Source organism: Phragmites australis, chromosome 13, assembly GCF_958298935.1.
Source record: "Phragmites australis chromosome 13, lpPhrAust1.1, whole genome shotgun sequence".
NCBI lineage: Eukaryota > Viridiplantae > Streptophyta > Magnoliopsida > Poales > Poaceae > Phragmites > Phragmites australis.
In genome coordinates this window covers 16,757,965-16,773,493 of record NC_084933.1, presented here as the reverse complement: position 1 = coordinate 16,773,493, position 15,529 = coordinate 16,757,965, and the positions used below count along the sequence as shown (strand labels likewise).

The following is a 15,529-nucleotide window of genomic DNA, read 5'->3' as shown; positions in this document are numbered from 1 at the left end:
AAACCCACAATAGGAGATTCTTTTTTCGGACAACACAATATAAAATTCGTTATAAAAAAGTCCTGTAATTAAACAAAGGGCATCCCTTGCAACGCATGGGCTCAATCATAATATGGAACACTGGAAAATCTGAAAGGGGACTAAATCCATGCCTTAGCAAGAGAGATGCATCGGGAACGAGCGAATGCTCGGTTGGTAAGTTTAAGGGAGCGAACTAACGAGTTGGGGGTTTGATCTTTAGCTCTTATATCTTTACCGGCTGTGTTTTAAAGTAAAACCAGTCTTCATATAGCCTCCAATGAAAAATCAGGACAGTAGCAAAAATTAAAATCTCTTTAAAAAAAATAAGCAAGAGAGATGCATCGGACGTTGCGTATGCTTGAATTGAGAAGCCTATCTAGATGGGGACAAATGTGGTTGATTTTCTAAGGGAAAAAAGGAAATCCACTGAAGAATGGCAATTTCGTGGGAGAGGGTGGTGTTATCTTCCTTTCAAAAAAGGGTGATGTAATCGTGCATTTTTCGTGGATCATATCTCAAGATCTTATCAATAACCAAAGCCGATAATTTCATTGTCATACGCTTTTTTTTCGAGAAAATGGATCAACTGAACACTCTAGTATGCTTAAGGCTAATAGCCTACATCACACAAGATCAACTCCTGATATCATAATGGAAAATCCATATAAGATACATAGCCGAGAGGCCAAAGTGCATGGATGCCTGCCGCACCAGTTGAACTATCCAAGCCAGACTCTCAGTGTAATTACTGGAGGAAGATCCTTTAAAGTACTACAGAGTCACTAACATATAAGCCAGGATCTATATATATCAGTGATTTTTAATGCACTCTGCAATCTCTAATACTGTGGAGGGTTCGTGTCCCATACTAGAATACGTGCATGGTGCACCTAACTTTTTCAAAATTTGACCATGAATATGCATAAACTTTTTTTTGATTTGCCACATAGAAATGGCATTAGCAGATTACTTGTGACAATATAGTATTTCGTAGTTTATGTAACTTGAAAAATTAATGGCAAAAAATGTATATTCAAGATCGTACATGTCAAAACAACCAGTACAATAGCTGATAAATGATAATTAACATCCTCTGCTGACGCATTGATGCCATGCAAACATCTCAAATTTATTACCTGTTGGATCAGCATCAATACTGTACTGACGAAGACACCACCAGAGCAACTAATCCTTCAATCCTCATGATGTTAATTGCAGTACCAAGGGTCAGCAATGTTTGACTCAACTTTCGTCCAGATCTTCATACAAAATCTAGGGCCAAGTTATGCTCAAAGCCATGATTTTTTTTTTAAGGAAATGAGTTCTCAAGAAACAAAAGTTAAGGAAATAGCCAAACACAGCTGCTTACAGCAACAGGAACAAAGATGAACATGCTTCAGAGTTAGTTCAGTTTACACACAAGAGACAGATAGAAAAGGATCAAAAAAGAACAGGCTAATTAAATATGATCAATTAGTCATCTACGCACTAATCTGCTCTAATGGTCAGCATCAACTAGTTTTAGAAACTGTACATAGCTACATTAGTTCGTGCCACACCTTCCATTCCTCCTCCACAGGCACACAAAAAGGAATTCACAAAAACTGCCATCTCATCTCTCAAGTCCTAACGAGACTAAAGAAAAATGAAACGAACTCCTCGATCAGCTCTTGTCAAAGATCACCGACGAGTACTCCTCGTCAAAGATCGCCGACGAGTACTCCTCGAAGGTGATGCACGACGACGAGGGCGACGGCGACGGCGGGCACGGCAGCGGGGTCGCCTGCTGCTGCATCCCCACGAGCAGGTCCACGAACGCGCCCACGATAGCGGCGTGGACGCCCTTGGCGTTGAGCTTGAGGTACCACGCCAGGAGCTCCTCCAGGGCCTCCCAGTCCCGCAGCCCGTGCGCCGCCACCATCTCCGCCATCGATGTGCCGAAGTCGCCGTACGGGTCCTTCGACTCCACCGTCACCACCACCGCGCCGCCCTTCACCGCGGCAGCCAGCGCCTCCGCCTCCGCCTCCGCCTCCTCGTTCTTGTCGGACGGAGCGGTGGTCGCTGGTTCGTCGTTCTTGACGGACACCACGGCGGTCGCCTCGTTCTTGCCTCGCGCCGACGCCGCCTCCTGAAACCTCTCTCGCGTTAGAACTGATTTGAGTGGCGCCTTCTCGTCGAACAGTAGAAGACATGCGGAATGCATTACCTGCTTCGCCAAGAATTCAGCGCCAGCCGGCTCGAAGAAGAGCCGCTCCGACCGCACAGCGCGCACGACGGCCGTCTCACGCAGCTGCATCTCCTTTTCCCCCTCCTCCTCCTCTTCCACCTGCTCCACGGCGGGCTCGCCGGGCAAATCCAGGGAGCTCCGGAACTGCTCCACCGACGTGTCGTAGACGGTGTTAACAGTGCGGTACACGGCGGTGTCGTCCTTGGGCCCGCGGAACGAGCTGGTGCGCGGGTGCCGGCACGACGGCCACGGCCACGCGGACGGCGGCGGCGGGTAGCAGCGCTGGGCGTAGTGCGCGGACGGAGTCGACGGCGACGGCGGGGCAGGAGAGGGCGGCGGCGGGCGGTGCACATCGCGGAGCTTGTAGAGGATGGCGGCGAGGCCCTTCTTGGCCATGGCGGCCGGGTGGTGGCGCCTCTTGAGCTTGTGGAGGTGGAGGTGGGGAGGGTGCAGGGAAGGAGGCATTGCGCTTGCGCGGCGCTCGACGGGTGGGTGGTGGCCTTGCCGCTCTGCTCTGTTTTGCTTGCTTCGTTGTCTTATAGAGAGCGAAAAGCGGAGAAGAGCGAGTTCATGCTCATTTACCGACGCCGTAGGGGTTGAAGAGATTTCAGTAAGGAATTGAATACTGCCATTGAAGGGTCTACTGGCCAATTACAAGGCCAACATTTTATACTGGGTTGCAAATTGGTGTATCCATCGGCTCTATTTAATTTAATGAATTATACTTGTTTTCTAAAGATTTACTCAAATTATGAATAGTAATATTATTAGTTGAATTAAAGAGGATCGAGGGTTGTTCACCAATTTGCATCCCTAATTTTATATATACCCCACCTCAGTACAGCAAAGAAGGACAGTTTTTTGCTTTTAAATTCTTTGTTATAATGGATATATTTGCATTTTATGCACTTTACATACACTTCTTCATTATTCATAAGTCATGGTGAAGTGACAAAATGTAGGGTCAAAAGGTTGAGAAAACTATACCTATACAATTTTTACTATAGCAAAACTGCAATTTCGTGCACTCATTTTATAGAACTACACATACTTTATGTATTTTATTACAAAACTAAATATATACTTTGTCCATTTTATCACAAGCCTACACATGTAAAGTATGCAAAGTATGTGTGGTTCTCTAAAATATGTGTATATAAATGTACGCAAAGTATGTGTGGTTCTCTAAAACGTGTGCATATAAGTATATTTTTCTGACGCTAAAAACTATAAAGTTGTAGTGCTATGAAATTTGCTCTTAAATATTATTTGTACTACAGTCATTCAGTTTTTCCAGTAATGAAAGAAAGAATGTTCATACCATAAAATGAGATATACTAACATTTTAATAGTAAAACTTTATAAACAGCCAAATCTGATTTTAACAGTTCATCCTGAGGGCAAGAGTATCTGCTTGTAACTGTTCACAACGACCTTATAGTAGTTTCTACCTTGCAAAGAAAAAACTTAATAGTAATCTTTTCATGCATAAAATAGGAAAGTTGTGTGCTTTTCTTTAACTTTTCGATCTTTTTTTCTTTGGTACGAACATGTCTGTTGCGAAATTAGGGTATGCTTGTCATGTTCGTTTCCCTCTGGTTGTGCAACAGCTTTATTTTCTCTTTCTAAATGTGTTTTTTATTACGTGGGAAAGCTGCCTTTCTAAACTATTTTGTACCCGATAGCTGTTTCTGGCTTTCTGCTGGAAGAAGACACTAGAAAAACAGCACCAAAATCTTATAGCCGTGCTGGTCTACAGGTCCTATGGGCATTGGTCCTATTTCGACCTGTGCGTTGCTGTTCATCTCCTGAAAGCATTTACATTGCACCTTGTAGATTACTCTGATCTATACTGCCGTTTCCTGAATCTCACATTCATTGTTACCTGAACTGCAACTGTTCCCTTCCTGATTTCAAAAAGGAAAAAGAAAAAGAAAATACAGATGCAAAAATCTATAGGTTGCCTGGCACAATCTGCAAGCTATTGAATACAAGGTGGCAGGTGTAAGATGACACATCGATCTCACTGGCCCTGCGGTTGCTCTGTCCTGCAAGTCCGGTTAGCGAAAACTTGCAACGAGACATTCTGTCTCATCTATCTGAAGAAACCAAGGTCAAGTACACCATGTACATCACCAGAGCACAGGTCTGAAGGTTAAAATGGAGACGAGATTCAGACAATCACAGACTAGTTGGTTGGGCAATGTGACAAGTTTGAAACATCTCATAGAAAAGTCTCTCCCTTGGCCTCTTCTCAAAAGATTAAACAACGCATAGTTAATGTCTGATCGCTTAGTTAAGCGTCCGCCATTGCTGCTCTCAAGGAGGGAAGCTTGTCTGTTCGTGTTATGGTTAAAAGTAGGAGAAAATTCTTTATTTGTCATTAGAAGATAGCATAATTCCTTATCTTTTATTGAAAAATTTAAGTTAACTTATTTGTTATTGCTTCTAACTTTCATCCCTTATATGCTATTGCAATCCATTTCGTCAGCTACCGTTTGCATTTTTACCCTAACCAATCAATTTTTATGTTAATGACCATATTGTCCTTGCCCTCTGGCCCGTCCTCAATCTGCACCTTTTCGGCATCCCCGACGGCAAGCACGATGGGGAACAACATGTTGACAAGGCCCTCGTTGGGGAGCCGGATGCAGCTGTAGTGTAGGCATGCGCTATCAGGCTAGGGACGGAAGACGTGCTGGCAGGAGCCGACAGGAGGAAGGCTAGGTGGCTCGTGTGGAGAGCCAGGTAGTGGTGAGGTGTGAGGGAAGGCAAGCAGAGGCAGGAGGTGAGGTGCGCGACGACGTGGAGGAGGTGCGGGGATGGGTGGGGAATTTAGTTGGGCAGATGACGGGTGAGGGGGCGAAGGCAGGGGACGCTTGGACTTGGCACATGGCGTGCAACAGCATAAGCACAAAGGCCAACAAGCCACCGAGGCGATCGGAGATGAGGAGGTGGACATGGAGTTGGTGGACTTGGGCCGACTGCCACTGCAAATCCGCGCCTGCCACCATCAGCGCATACCGGCTCATCACTTCCACAAAAGAGCATCAAAGAAGCACGGGAGTTCCATTGATTTAGCAGAATTGGTGTACCTTTGAGTGAGGAGGAGACCTTATGGCGAGCAGTGAGGCTATTATCGTTGTCGAAGCGAGGTGGAGGCGAGAGAGGAGGAGCGATGTGCGAGCGAGGCAGATACACGGAGACGAGCGACGGGGGAAGGGGAAGAGGGGTGGTGGAGGTGGGGAGGAGTGAGGAGGTTGGTGGTGTCCATAGCCACACCACGTCAAGCTCTCGGCAGTTGCCTGCTTAAGTCGCTCCTCAACCTGTAGAAAGAATATTAGGGCGAAGATATATTTTTATCTAATTTAACAGTCATTTCATAGCTAATGGATGGTAATGGCATGTAGGGAATAAAAATTAAAAGCAATGGTAAATAAGTAAACTCAAATTTTTCAGTGGCAGTTAGGTATAGAGCTAGTGCTCTTTGAGTTCGTGTCAAGTGGCAGCTGTGCACGTGTGAGAGACTGCAGCCTGCGGGTGTCCTCGGCCGTCGGATCGAGAGACCGATGGTCCGGATGAAGAGCACCCAACTAAAAGGAGAATTACATGTGCCTCGTGGTTGATTTGTAGCACGGTGTTTTTGATCGAGTAGAGCATATAATTTGTAGCTTTAGAGATGGATTCAGGCAGAAAACAATCAAAATGGAGGGGGCAAATGGCCATGAATCATCCTCCTAATGTGCCCTGAACTCCTGATGTCTCCTGTGGGAGCTTTCCCTGTTCCTCAGGACAAGAAAAAGCTAGGTCCGAACATAAACAAACTTGGTTTCACATAAAATGGATCTTAAGGCTCCGTTTAGAACAAAAGAATACAAAATACAGGAAGAATTGAAAATATAGAAATACAATAGAATAAAAGGTAAAAAACTACGGGAAACTAAAACTAAAAATAGAAAGTTTGGATTGTTTGCATCGCACGATTTTTGTTTTATTCAAACACTCTCCAAACGTGAAAAGACGGAGCAATGATTCTTTCTATTGGGTTAGACTGGATTTTTTATTTCCCGTGAAGGGAATGGTGTTGTTCCTTGATCCAAACGCATCTGATGGAATCTTTTCCACGGGAATGAAAAACTCCATATTTCCTGCACGAATCCTTTGATCCAAACGGGGCCTAAAGGTTTGACCCAAAGTTGCTAGTGCTAGTGCTAGAAGGGTAGTGCATGCTTTCTCTTTCCATGGCCTGATGACCTGTTCCCTTGGCAATAGGACGACAAGTGCTGCGGCAATTATAAGCCGACAAGCGCCTACATGCATGGGCGCTTCGCTTTAGAGCTTAATTTCCTCCATGTTTTTGGCTGTGCTTGGATGCCACATTCTTGTTTTCTTATGGTGATGTTCTTCCTGCTGATAGTGTAGTTCTTGTTCAGGTTATGTGGGTGCAGGCAAAAGCCTTTATATGTGTGTTGCTGTTGGGGGCGTTTCAAAATTAAATTTAAAGTGAACTAGTATAAAATAATTGAAGTGATGGTATTGGAGTTATGAACCGCATACTATACGTCGGTGTAGCAATTCAGGTTGTTCAGCACAAGCAGCTCGTATCATTTGAGAACCCCAAACTCAGAATTTCGAGCTGTTGGATTTGGATCGGAGAGAACAACGTGGATCCACTTAAAAAAAACTCGTTATACTCGTCTACGCGAATTGTAGTTGTAGGTTAGAACAATTTATATCATTTTTTTTTGTTTCCTTCTAAACAAATCAGTCATGTACTGTACACTGTACTCACTGCACATGTGAGAAAGAGCAGGTGGTTGGTTCCTCTGATGGTGCCGAGTTACGGGAGGCAGAATTGAATCATGGGGAACAGAAGATAAGTCTCTGACAGTCTGACTGAACAATTCCATTTGTTTTGTAACTATTCTTCAGAGCCGAGCGGAGCTCTCTGGATAATGGAATGGAGTTAGCAACTTCTGTCTACTAATTACAAACTCCCCATTTGCACATGTAAAGTTGACTTGCTGCTTGTCTCTTGCACATCCAACTCGTTTATATCTTATCATACTGTCATCCTGGTATTCCAGTAACTCATCAGCTTCGAGCATGTTGAATAGCTCGAGACACCGACTGGAATTGAGAGCCGGTCGATGCTGATCACGACGAGAGACAGGAACAGCACCGAACGTGTCCATAATTTTCCATTCTTAGTGCTTGATGAACTGATCATACGTACCATTGGGAACTGCGTGATGAGGTTTCATTAAGTGAAAATACTCAAGAACCTTCGAGGCTTCGACCCGACAAAGTGTGGCCTACACAAATCAAGGGTAGGTAGCCTTTGTTTTTTTGCATGCCAATGATAAGGAGGGAGTAGTGAGAAACTAAATTAAGATGTGTCTTGATTAATCTTGTGTGATATGTGATTGATGTTTGTGTACTTTTTGTTGGTTATTATATGTATGGTTATATATTGTAATGTTGATTTTGTCTAACTAAAGTTGAAAAGAATTGGAGTTTGCATCGGTGTTTCGGTGCAGAAAGCTTGTACTCACCGGATAGTCCAGTATGAGAGTTTTTGACTTCACCGAATAGTCCGGCATGTGGTAGATATGAGCATCGAAGCTTTTCAGCATAGATACAGAGAAAAATTTATTCACCGGAAGGTCCAATGTAAGTGAGAATGAGCACCGAACTAATTTTTTCGAAGAAAGGTGCAAATATGGAAGTTTGTTGCGGCAGCTTCACCAGATGGTTCGGGGTGTGCACGGGTGATCACCGGAGGTTTCATCGGATAAAGATTTTTAAAGAGGTTGAAAACTAAGTTTCAATGGTGATGTACTCACCGGATGATCCCGTGATAGACGTATGAACAACGAAGAGTATCACCAGAGCCTTTTAGTTCTGAGGCAAATGTTGAGGTGTTCACCGGATTATCCGGTGTTGGGATTTTATGATCATCAGACTAATTTTTTCAGAGAATAATGTAAACCAGGTTCCAGTGGAGTTGTACTCACCAGATGGTCAGGTGCTGCACTAGTGTGAATGTCGAACCATCCAGTGTTCATATTTTTATTATGTCTGATCTTTTTTAACTTGATTTCGATTTGGACTAATATGTGATGATGTTATATGGTTCTGGAGATGCATGTTTAATGGTCTCATAGTGTATAATTGATGGATGCAACTTGGCAGGCGACGGCAGGTGATTAAGGCTAAGAAGGGTGCTTGGTGCTAGATGATCAAGGAAGCCAAGCGGAGTCAACGATAATTCTAGCAGTATACGTGGAGGTCAAGCAAGGCAAGAGATGAAGGTTGATGAAGGCGACGTGTTGATAAAGTCAAATGAAGGGGATGCTAGTGCAAGTCACAAGACGGTCTGAGGGATCGTGAGCGGGAGAGATTTGTCAGCAATCAAGATTGCAAGACGGATGACACGTGTCATAGAGCACTTGCTTCAGGTGGAAGTAAGTGATGGCTAGTCACATTTTGATAAGCGTGTTAGGGTTTCGCGGTTTGATCTCAAAACCGTATGAGGACTGGAGGTCCACGTGGCATCATCACGAAGCTTGCGTCGAGATGAAGCTAAGTTGTGAAGGCGTCACGTTTGTCCGATACATAAAGGAGAAAATGGATCAAAATACCTCCGGTGGTAGGTAGGAGTGTACTACAAGAGAGAAGTATTTTGGAAACAGTCAAAAAATTTAGAGGTCAAGTTTTCTAGGCTATAAATAGAGTGGTATGGCTAGTTGGAAAGCCTCACACTTGAGCCATCCATATAAGAGCTTTGCACTAGGGTTTTAGAGGAGAGGGAAATGAGTGTTTAATCTATGTAATAGGTGAGAGTTTTGAGAGATAAATCTCTGTAATCCGTTTAAAATAGGGTTGATATCTTTGAGTAATTAAGTTTAAGTTTTTTGCATATGCTTGAATTCCGCTTCTTCTAGTTTTCTTCTATTTGTTCCCTTCCAAGTTTGCATGTTCTTGGTGTTTTGTTGTTGATTTTTGTTTTTTTCTTGAGTTGAAATTTCAACACCTTAAAAAGCTATTTTTTTATGCTAGATATATAGAATTCACATACACATATCTATGTGGTGATGTCTTGAATTCCTTTGCCTTTAGACTATCATCTTGGAGAGTTTACTTGCTCGGTGATCTTGTTTCTGTTTCGTCCATATTCAAAGTTACGAGTTTTTGGACACAAAGACACATAAAATGTTTTTAATGAAACATATGATTCATATTTTATCCATGAGTCATATTGCCTTCAAACTTTTTATCTTGTTTTGTTTTTCTGAGTATTTTACTTTTATTTAATGTTTAAGATACGTTAGGTGATTAAAAATAAAAGAAAATTATCTATTTATAAAAAATTATGAAACGTCTATTTATCCTTTCTTGTTGCTACTCTGGAACCTACAACTAGACTGTTCTTGCTATGCCGGACGAATTCACGCGTAGCAACGAGAGTGAGCTGATCTGTTGCCTAATCCATCTTATCCTGTCAGATTCCAGAATCGTTTCGTTTCATACTTTCCAATGCCTGTTCATGCTTGTTCTTTTCCGGACCAAGAAATGGAGCTGATTGGCCATTTTTATCTGCCACGTCCGAATTTGATGGTTCTTACAAACAAGATCAGCGGCGGCGCGAAGGATGAGAGGATAACGCGTGCTCGTGCTGAGCCGTCAGATCATGGGAGAGAGGAATTTCGATGCGCTAGATTGGGGCCGAGGGACACAATCACTTCCCCAGGGACACGCTGTGAGTTTTGGCCTGGACTTGAGTGGCCTTCCTGTATCGGATTGGAACTTGGAAGCACAGTGAACTGCTCTGCACTGCGCCACGACGCCTCGGTAAAGTTTGGTGGGTGATCGTGCCGCAGCTTGCCATGTCCGAGATGCCAGCAATGTGCAAAGAAAGTATAAGGCCGAGATATGATTCATTTCATTGTCTTAAAAAAAGTGATGCGCAAAAAAATACATAGTAGGCTATGTGTCATCCTCGGGTGCAGGCTGAGATATGATCTATTCTATTGTCTTAGAAAAGCGATACGGTGAAGCGGCTTTTATCAAATGAAAAAAGAGAATTTTTACGGCGCTTCATACTACCTATATATAAAAAGTAGTGTAGATTTAGTCTTATCATACATGTGATTAGTTATTTTAGTAATTGTTAAAGTACGTTATATTTTACTCATTATATCATTAAAGTATGTTATATTTTACTCATCATATCATTAAAGGACATTATATTTTTCTACGTAATCCATAAAATACCCGGTTATTTCAATCACACAAGAGCTATGGCAGCACTCGTGAGGACCAACTACGACACGCGGGAGATGCTATGGCGTGCGCAAGGCGGAGATGCTATAGCGTGTGCAAGGCGGCAGAGGCACGCACGAGCTAGAGAGGAGCACTCGAGCAGTGGGACTGACAACAAGATGGGAGGTGACAGGGTTGTTCAGCTAGACTATCAAGTTTGTGTTGGTTTTCAAGCGCAACTATGATCGGCTCATGCCATTTCTTTTTACTAAAAATATCTTTATGCTTTTTATACTACTTTCATATATTTTTAAACTAATTTTGAATAATATGAAATAACCGATCTAAATCATCTGATTCTAAAAATAAATAGCACAAAAGTACTACGAGATCATCATAAAATTTCTCAAAAAAGGATAAAATATCACTAGTGAAATCTTAGCTTGCAAAAATACCATTTAGCTATGTTCATAACAAGTGAGATGTGATCTCATATGTCATTGATACATTTAGTGATATTTTGACAAAATGCAAAGGTGGCAATTGCAAAATAAAAAAACCAAAGCGGCTAGCTCTAAAAAAAAGGAAACGAAAAAAAAAACCCGGAGCGGCTGCTTCCTCCGCTTTCGAAAGACGAAGGGAATGGTCGCGCCGCCCCTCCGGAGCTTCTCCTCGTCCTCGTCGCACGGGCTTCCGAATCGAAGTAAGCAATTAGGGAAGAAATTTTGATATATTTCCGCCCCTGCTCTGGGGTCTCGATTTTTCTTTACTTTTTTTGGAGGTTATTTAAGCTACATTTCTCTCTCTCTCTCTCTCTCTCTCTCTCTCTCTCTCTCTCTCTCTCTCTCTCTCTTGTGGGTGGGTGGGTTGATGCAACCCTAGTTTGAGATACAGTTCGTGCTTTTACTTGCAGTGTTCTCACGTCTACCGTAGAGATGGCTGCAATGCTGCAGTTTGATTGTACCCTAAGTCCAGGTGTAGGTTGCTTTCCTCCTCCAGTATCTGGGATTTTGATGGATTAAACCCTGAGCTGTTCTCGATTTGGTGAACCCGTTTAACCATTTCCATGTGATGCGATGTGGTTTCTGCGGGATCATAGCCTGCGACATTTTTCTGCAGGACTTGGGCGACTCCTTAGACAGCCAAAATTTTGGACATTGAGACCCTTGATGGATGGATGGGGTCAGCATTTGGTGAATATCCTTGTCTTTGGTCTTCAGATGTCGCGTGTGGGCTCCTTTTGTTCCATGGCACATGTCGGCATAATTGCACCGAAGTTCCTTTTTTCTCTTTTGTAAGGGTGCAGTCGGGGAATTGAGCTTTACCGAGTCAGCCATTTTTAGATAGCACTGTACTTTTTTTTTTGGTCCAACTCAAGGCATTCTCATGACGAATTATCGGGTCATTCATGGGCATTGGTAATATTCCTCCCTTTTGGTGGCATTGACAAATTGTGTGTTGCTTAACCAGTTAGCTTGAACACAAATGGACACTTGGAAAGGCTGAACGGGTAAGGTTTTTTCTTGAACGGGACATCCCGAACGGGCAAGTGGTAAACATGTTCAGAGTGTAAAAGAATGGAAATGTGGGATATCTCATTTTTAGCCTTCATCACTTGGCAAGGTGTGGCTATGTATAATCTAAAGGTGCGTGGTTAACTTGTACTTTCCAAATTGTGCTCAGATAATGTTGGATATTATCAGCAGTTTTCTTTTGGTAGAGTACACATTTCTACTCCCTATTTCTCTATTAAGCAACAAAAGCGCCTGTTAATGAGCATTTTTTAAAACTGCATGTGTTAGACTGTTAGTTTCAGTTCTTTCAAATTACATGTTCATGTAGTGTAATTCTCAATTCTCTTTCCTGCTGAGTTACATAACCGCCAATGTTATGTTGTAATCTAGGCAGTTGAAGTTCTATGATGTTAGAACAGAAGTATGTAAAAAGAGTGATACTAGTTTCCTGTATATTCCTTTTAGATAGTCAGGAACTGATATCCTGCTTCTTTTGTTCTGTAAGAAGACTGACCCTTGGCAGTTGGCATCAGCTTGAAAATATCCGTGGAGCTTCCGTGTGTGCCACACTCTACATTATATACTTAAATTCACCGGTGTTCGCCTCTGCTGCATTTCGAGTGCTGATTGTTCTATGCAGTTCAGAAGATCCATGAACCAAACACCCCCATGGTGTGCGATTAATCTGTAGTTTCAGCTGGTTTCTCCTCTTGTTTGTTAATTTCCCACTTCATTGAATCTCCCAGGCCTCAGATTTGGCCTTTGTTTCACTAATGATCTTGCAGATGTCTTTTTATATGAAAAATAACATGATTTGAAAAAAAAAGTAGAGGAACATGCACATTAATGTATACTGGCTAATGCTTTGTTGTTCTTTCATCCGTTTCACGTTGTCGGGTTCTTTGGCTTATGAGTTCTAGCATACTCCGATTTGATTTCCTGTAGAAGTTTGCACTTACCTATTTGCTTATGATGCAGGTCATTTAGTTGGTTGATCATTTGAGAGTTGAGATCATGTCTTTTCTAGTTGTCTATGACAAGGCAAGTACACATAAGCCTGTGCATTCACAAATGTAACAGCTTCACATGTGGTAATGGTTAAATTAGCTAAATTTAAGTTACTGTTGCAATATAATACATGTTGGCTTGATATTTGAATTTTCATTTGTTTCTTCTTTCATTTTTATGTGGTCCCCGTCATTTTCTTTCTTTCTTTAATGACAGATCATTCCTTTTCTGTTGTCTTGTCACTGAAGTACCATATTACAGCCTGAAACACTGTTGTTTTCTTTGATAGATGAACAGGCTTGCCATTTCCAGTCAACATGAATTAAAGGGCATCTACTATATTCGCACATGTTTTGATCTTTCGATCTTTCTCCTTTTGATGTGATTCAAACCAACTTGTAGTATGGCTGGTCACTGTATCTAATTATGATGATCTGGACATAACCTGAGCGTCTTTATCAAGTGAATCTAAATCTAATGGCTTGGCAAAGTTGACCAAAGCAGCATTGAGTAAGGTTGCTGCGTCATAATGCACATATTCAGATGGAGTATAATAGAAAGAGATAGAGTGATGGATGCTGAAATTAATCAGTATTCGCTGCATGGCGTTTGTATAATAGAAAGAGATAGAGTGACGGATGCTGAAATTAATTGGTATTCATTGCATGGCATCACGCCTGCTGTTTTTTAATACTGTTTTAAACATCTCTTTCCAATTCAAAATTCCATCACCATTTTCAATTACTTGATGCCTTTTTCAAGGTTAGTAGAGAGTCCATAAAGCACCTCTTTATGTTGCAACGTGGAAGTAATAATGCCATGGGTCAGTTCGGCTAACCTGTGGTGACAACTATCTAACACCCCATTTCTGGGGTTGACTGTTCTTCCTGCGTTATCCCCTTCTTTCTATCTTGGGGCTGCATACTCTGTCTAATACAAAACAATGAGCAAATTGGAATGCATGACTTGGGAAAGCTTGGTATTTAAAGTTCCTATGGATATTAGAATGAAATCACTTCTGAACTTGACATTATCAGGGGTAAGCTTTTCTCGTTATCTTCGAATAAAAAGCAAAACAGGAAGTCTGGTCCTATGCCTAAACAAAACTATTACATTTAGAGCCGCTAAAGAGGAAAACGAAGACAAAATATATAGCCCCAACGTATCAAAATTGTGATACTAACACATGGGTGCATGCGCCTCGCAATTTTAGTACAGATACATCACGGTTACACTAAAGAAATAACGGGACAAAATAGAACTACTGGACCTAGGACTTCATATAACGCTTTTTCTTGATATTGATATTGTTGTGCCACCAAATGGAACCTCATTGTTCATCCCCTCCTGCTCCTCCTGCTGCTATTGCTGTTGTTCTTCTTGTTGTTATCCTGCAGGAAGTCAAGGAGCACGGGGCTCTTGCACTGGGGGCACCGAGGGTCATCCTGGGGGAGCATGACATAGATGAAACAGCGAGGGCAGGCAGCAAGCACCATGGACGTTGCCTCAGGGCTGTTGGACCACTGCAGGCCATGCTCGTTCTCTGACGACAGGCAGGAGCTCGGGGATGACTCCTCGTCAGCCATTGCCCTCCTGGAGGAGTCTCCTGTTGCCGGCAGTGAGAGGTTCAGCTTCAGGTCAAGGCCCCTGGAGCTCTTCCTGTTGCTGTGGCTCATCCTGGGAGGTATGCCCTGTCTGCATCCACCAAACATTGGATTAACCCACTGATATGCGCTTCAGGATCGATTGCTTACTGTTACAAAGGGATTAGAGACCGAGATATGTGTAGGGAGGGAGCTTACTGTTGTGCGGGGTCAGCAAGGCGCCGGAGGCTTGCAGATGGAGATGAGAGGGATGCAGGGTTCTCTGGAAGCAGAGAACTCTGAGCTTTAGATAGCTCGGAGGTGTTTCTTTGGTGTGGTTGGAGAAGAGATGGCAGGTATTTATAGGAGGAGATTTTTTTTTTTTTTTGGGGGGGAGGGGGTCAATTGGTTTTCTTTAATGTGCCAGTAAGAGGTACGCTCCTATTTTATTACTCTCTATCTTATAGCAGTACATGTATATACACATTTTATTGCCTAACATATTCATGGTTGGGGAGTGGCATGGGAGGGATTGAATATGTGTTGGGTGGAAGAGAAGTGCGAGGTGAGAGATTTTGTGGTGGCCTGCTGGGTTATACGCAGAAGCCAGAAGGTAGACTCTAAAAGAGGAAAACTCGAGCTGGCATACATATCTACAGTTGAGCTTTTGTTTTGTTTTGTTTTCCTTTGCTTTTCCCAAAACAAGAACATCAGTGATGGAATCCTTTTATTATGGTGCTTAATGTGTTAATCGGTATTTTTAGCTTTTTAATCGGTGTTCTAGCTTATTAATTAGTATTTTAGCTTGTTAATCGTGGTGTTTTTAGCTTGCTAGTAAATGCGGAGTAATTGCTCCACAATCTTTTCTAGATTTTGGCATCCTTTCACTGCATGTCTGGGTGAGAATTGAA

General features: G+C 42.6%; 2 protein-coding genes across 2 annotated transcripts; both read right to left on the bottom strand.

Annotated features, from left to right (window-relative positions):
• Nucleotides 1-1,403: 1,403 nt before the first annotated feature.
• Nucleotides 1,404-2,853, bottom strand: LOC133889224 (transcription repressor OFP13-like). Its single transcript, XM_062329716.1, has 2 exons — nt 2,228-2,853; nt 1,404-2,149 (listed from the first exon to the last, which is right to left on the bottom strand). The coding sequence occupies exons 1-2, from the start codon at nt 2,711-2,713 to the stop codon at nt 1,685-1,687; spliced, it is 951 nt and encodes a 316-aa protein (XP_062185700.1). The 5' UTR covers nt 2,714-2,853; the 3' UTR covers nt 1,404-1,684.
• Nucleotides 2,854-14,071: 11,218 nt separating this feature from the next.
• On the bottom strand, nt 14,072-14,965 carry LOC133887893 (protein GL2-INTERACTING REPRESSOR 1-like). Its single transcript, XM_062327908.1, has 2 exons — nt 14,838-14,965; nt 14,072-14,730 (listed from the first exon to the last, which is right to left on the bottom strand). Exon 2 carries the CDS (start codon nt 14,709-14,711, stop codon nt 14,373-14,375), a length of 339 nt encoding a protein of 112 aa, XP_062183892.1. The 5' UTR covers nt 14,712-14,730; nt 14,838-14,965; the 3' UTR covers nt 14,072-14,372.
• Nucleotides 14,966-15,529: the final 564 nt, after the last annotated feature.

Excerpts from the sequence above, each read along its gene's own strand:
- LOC133889224 (XM_062329716.1), bottom strand. The coding sequence starts at position 2,713 with ATGCCTCCTTCCCTGCACCCTCCCCACCTCCACCTCCACAAGCTCAAG. Across the intron at positions 2,150-2,227 it reads CTGAATTCTTGGCGAAGCAG|GAGGCGGCGTCGGCGCGAGG; the intron begins GTAATGCATTCC and ends GAGAGGTTTCAG.
- LOC133887893 (XM_062327908.1), bottom strand. The coding sequence starts at position 14,711 with ATGAGCCACAGCAACAGGAAGAGCTCCAGGGGCCTTGACCTGAAGCTG.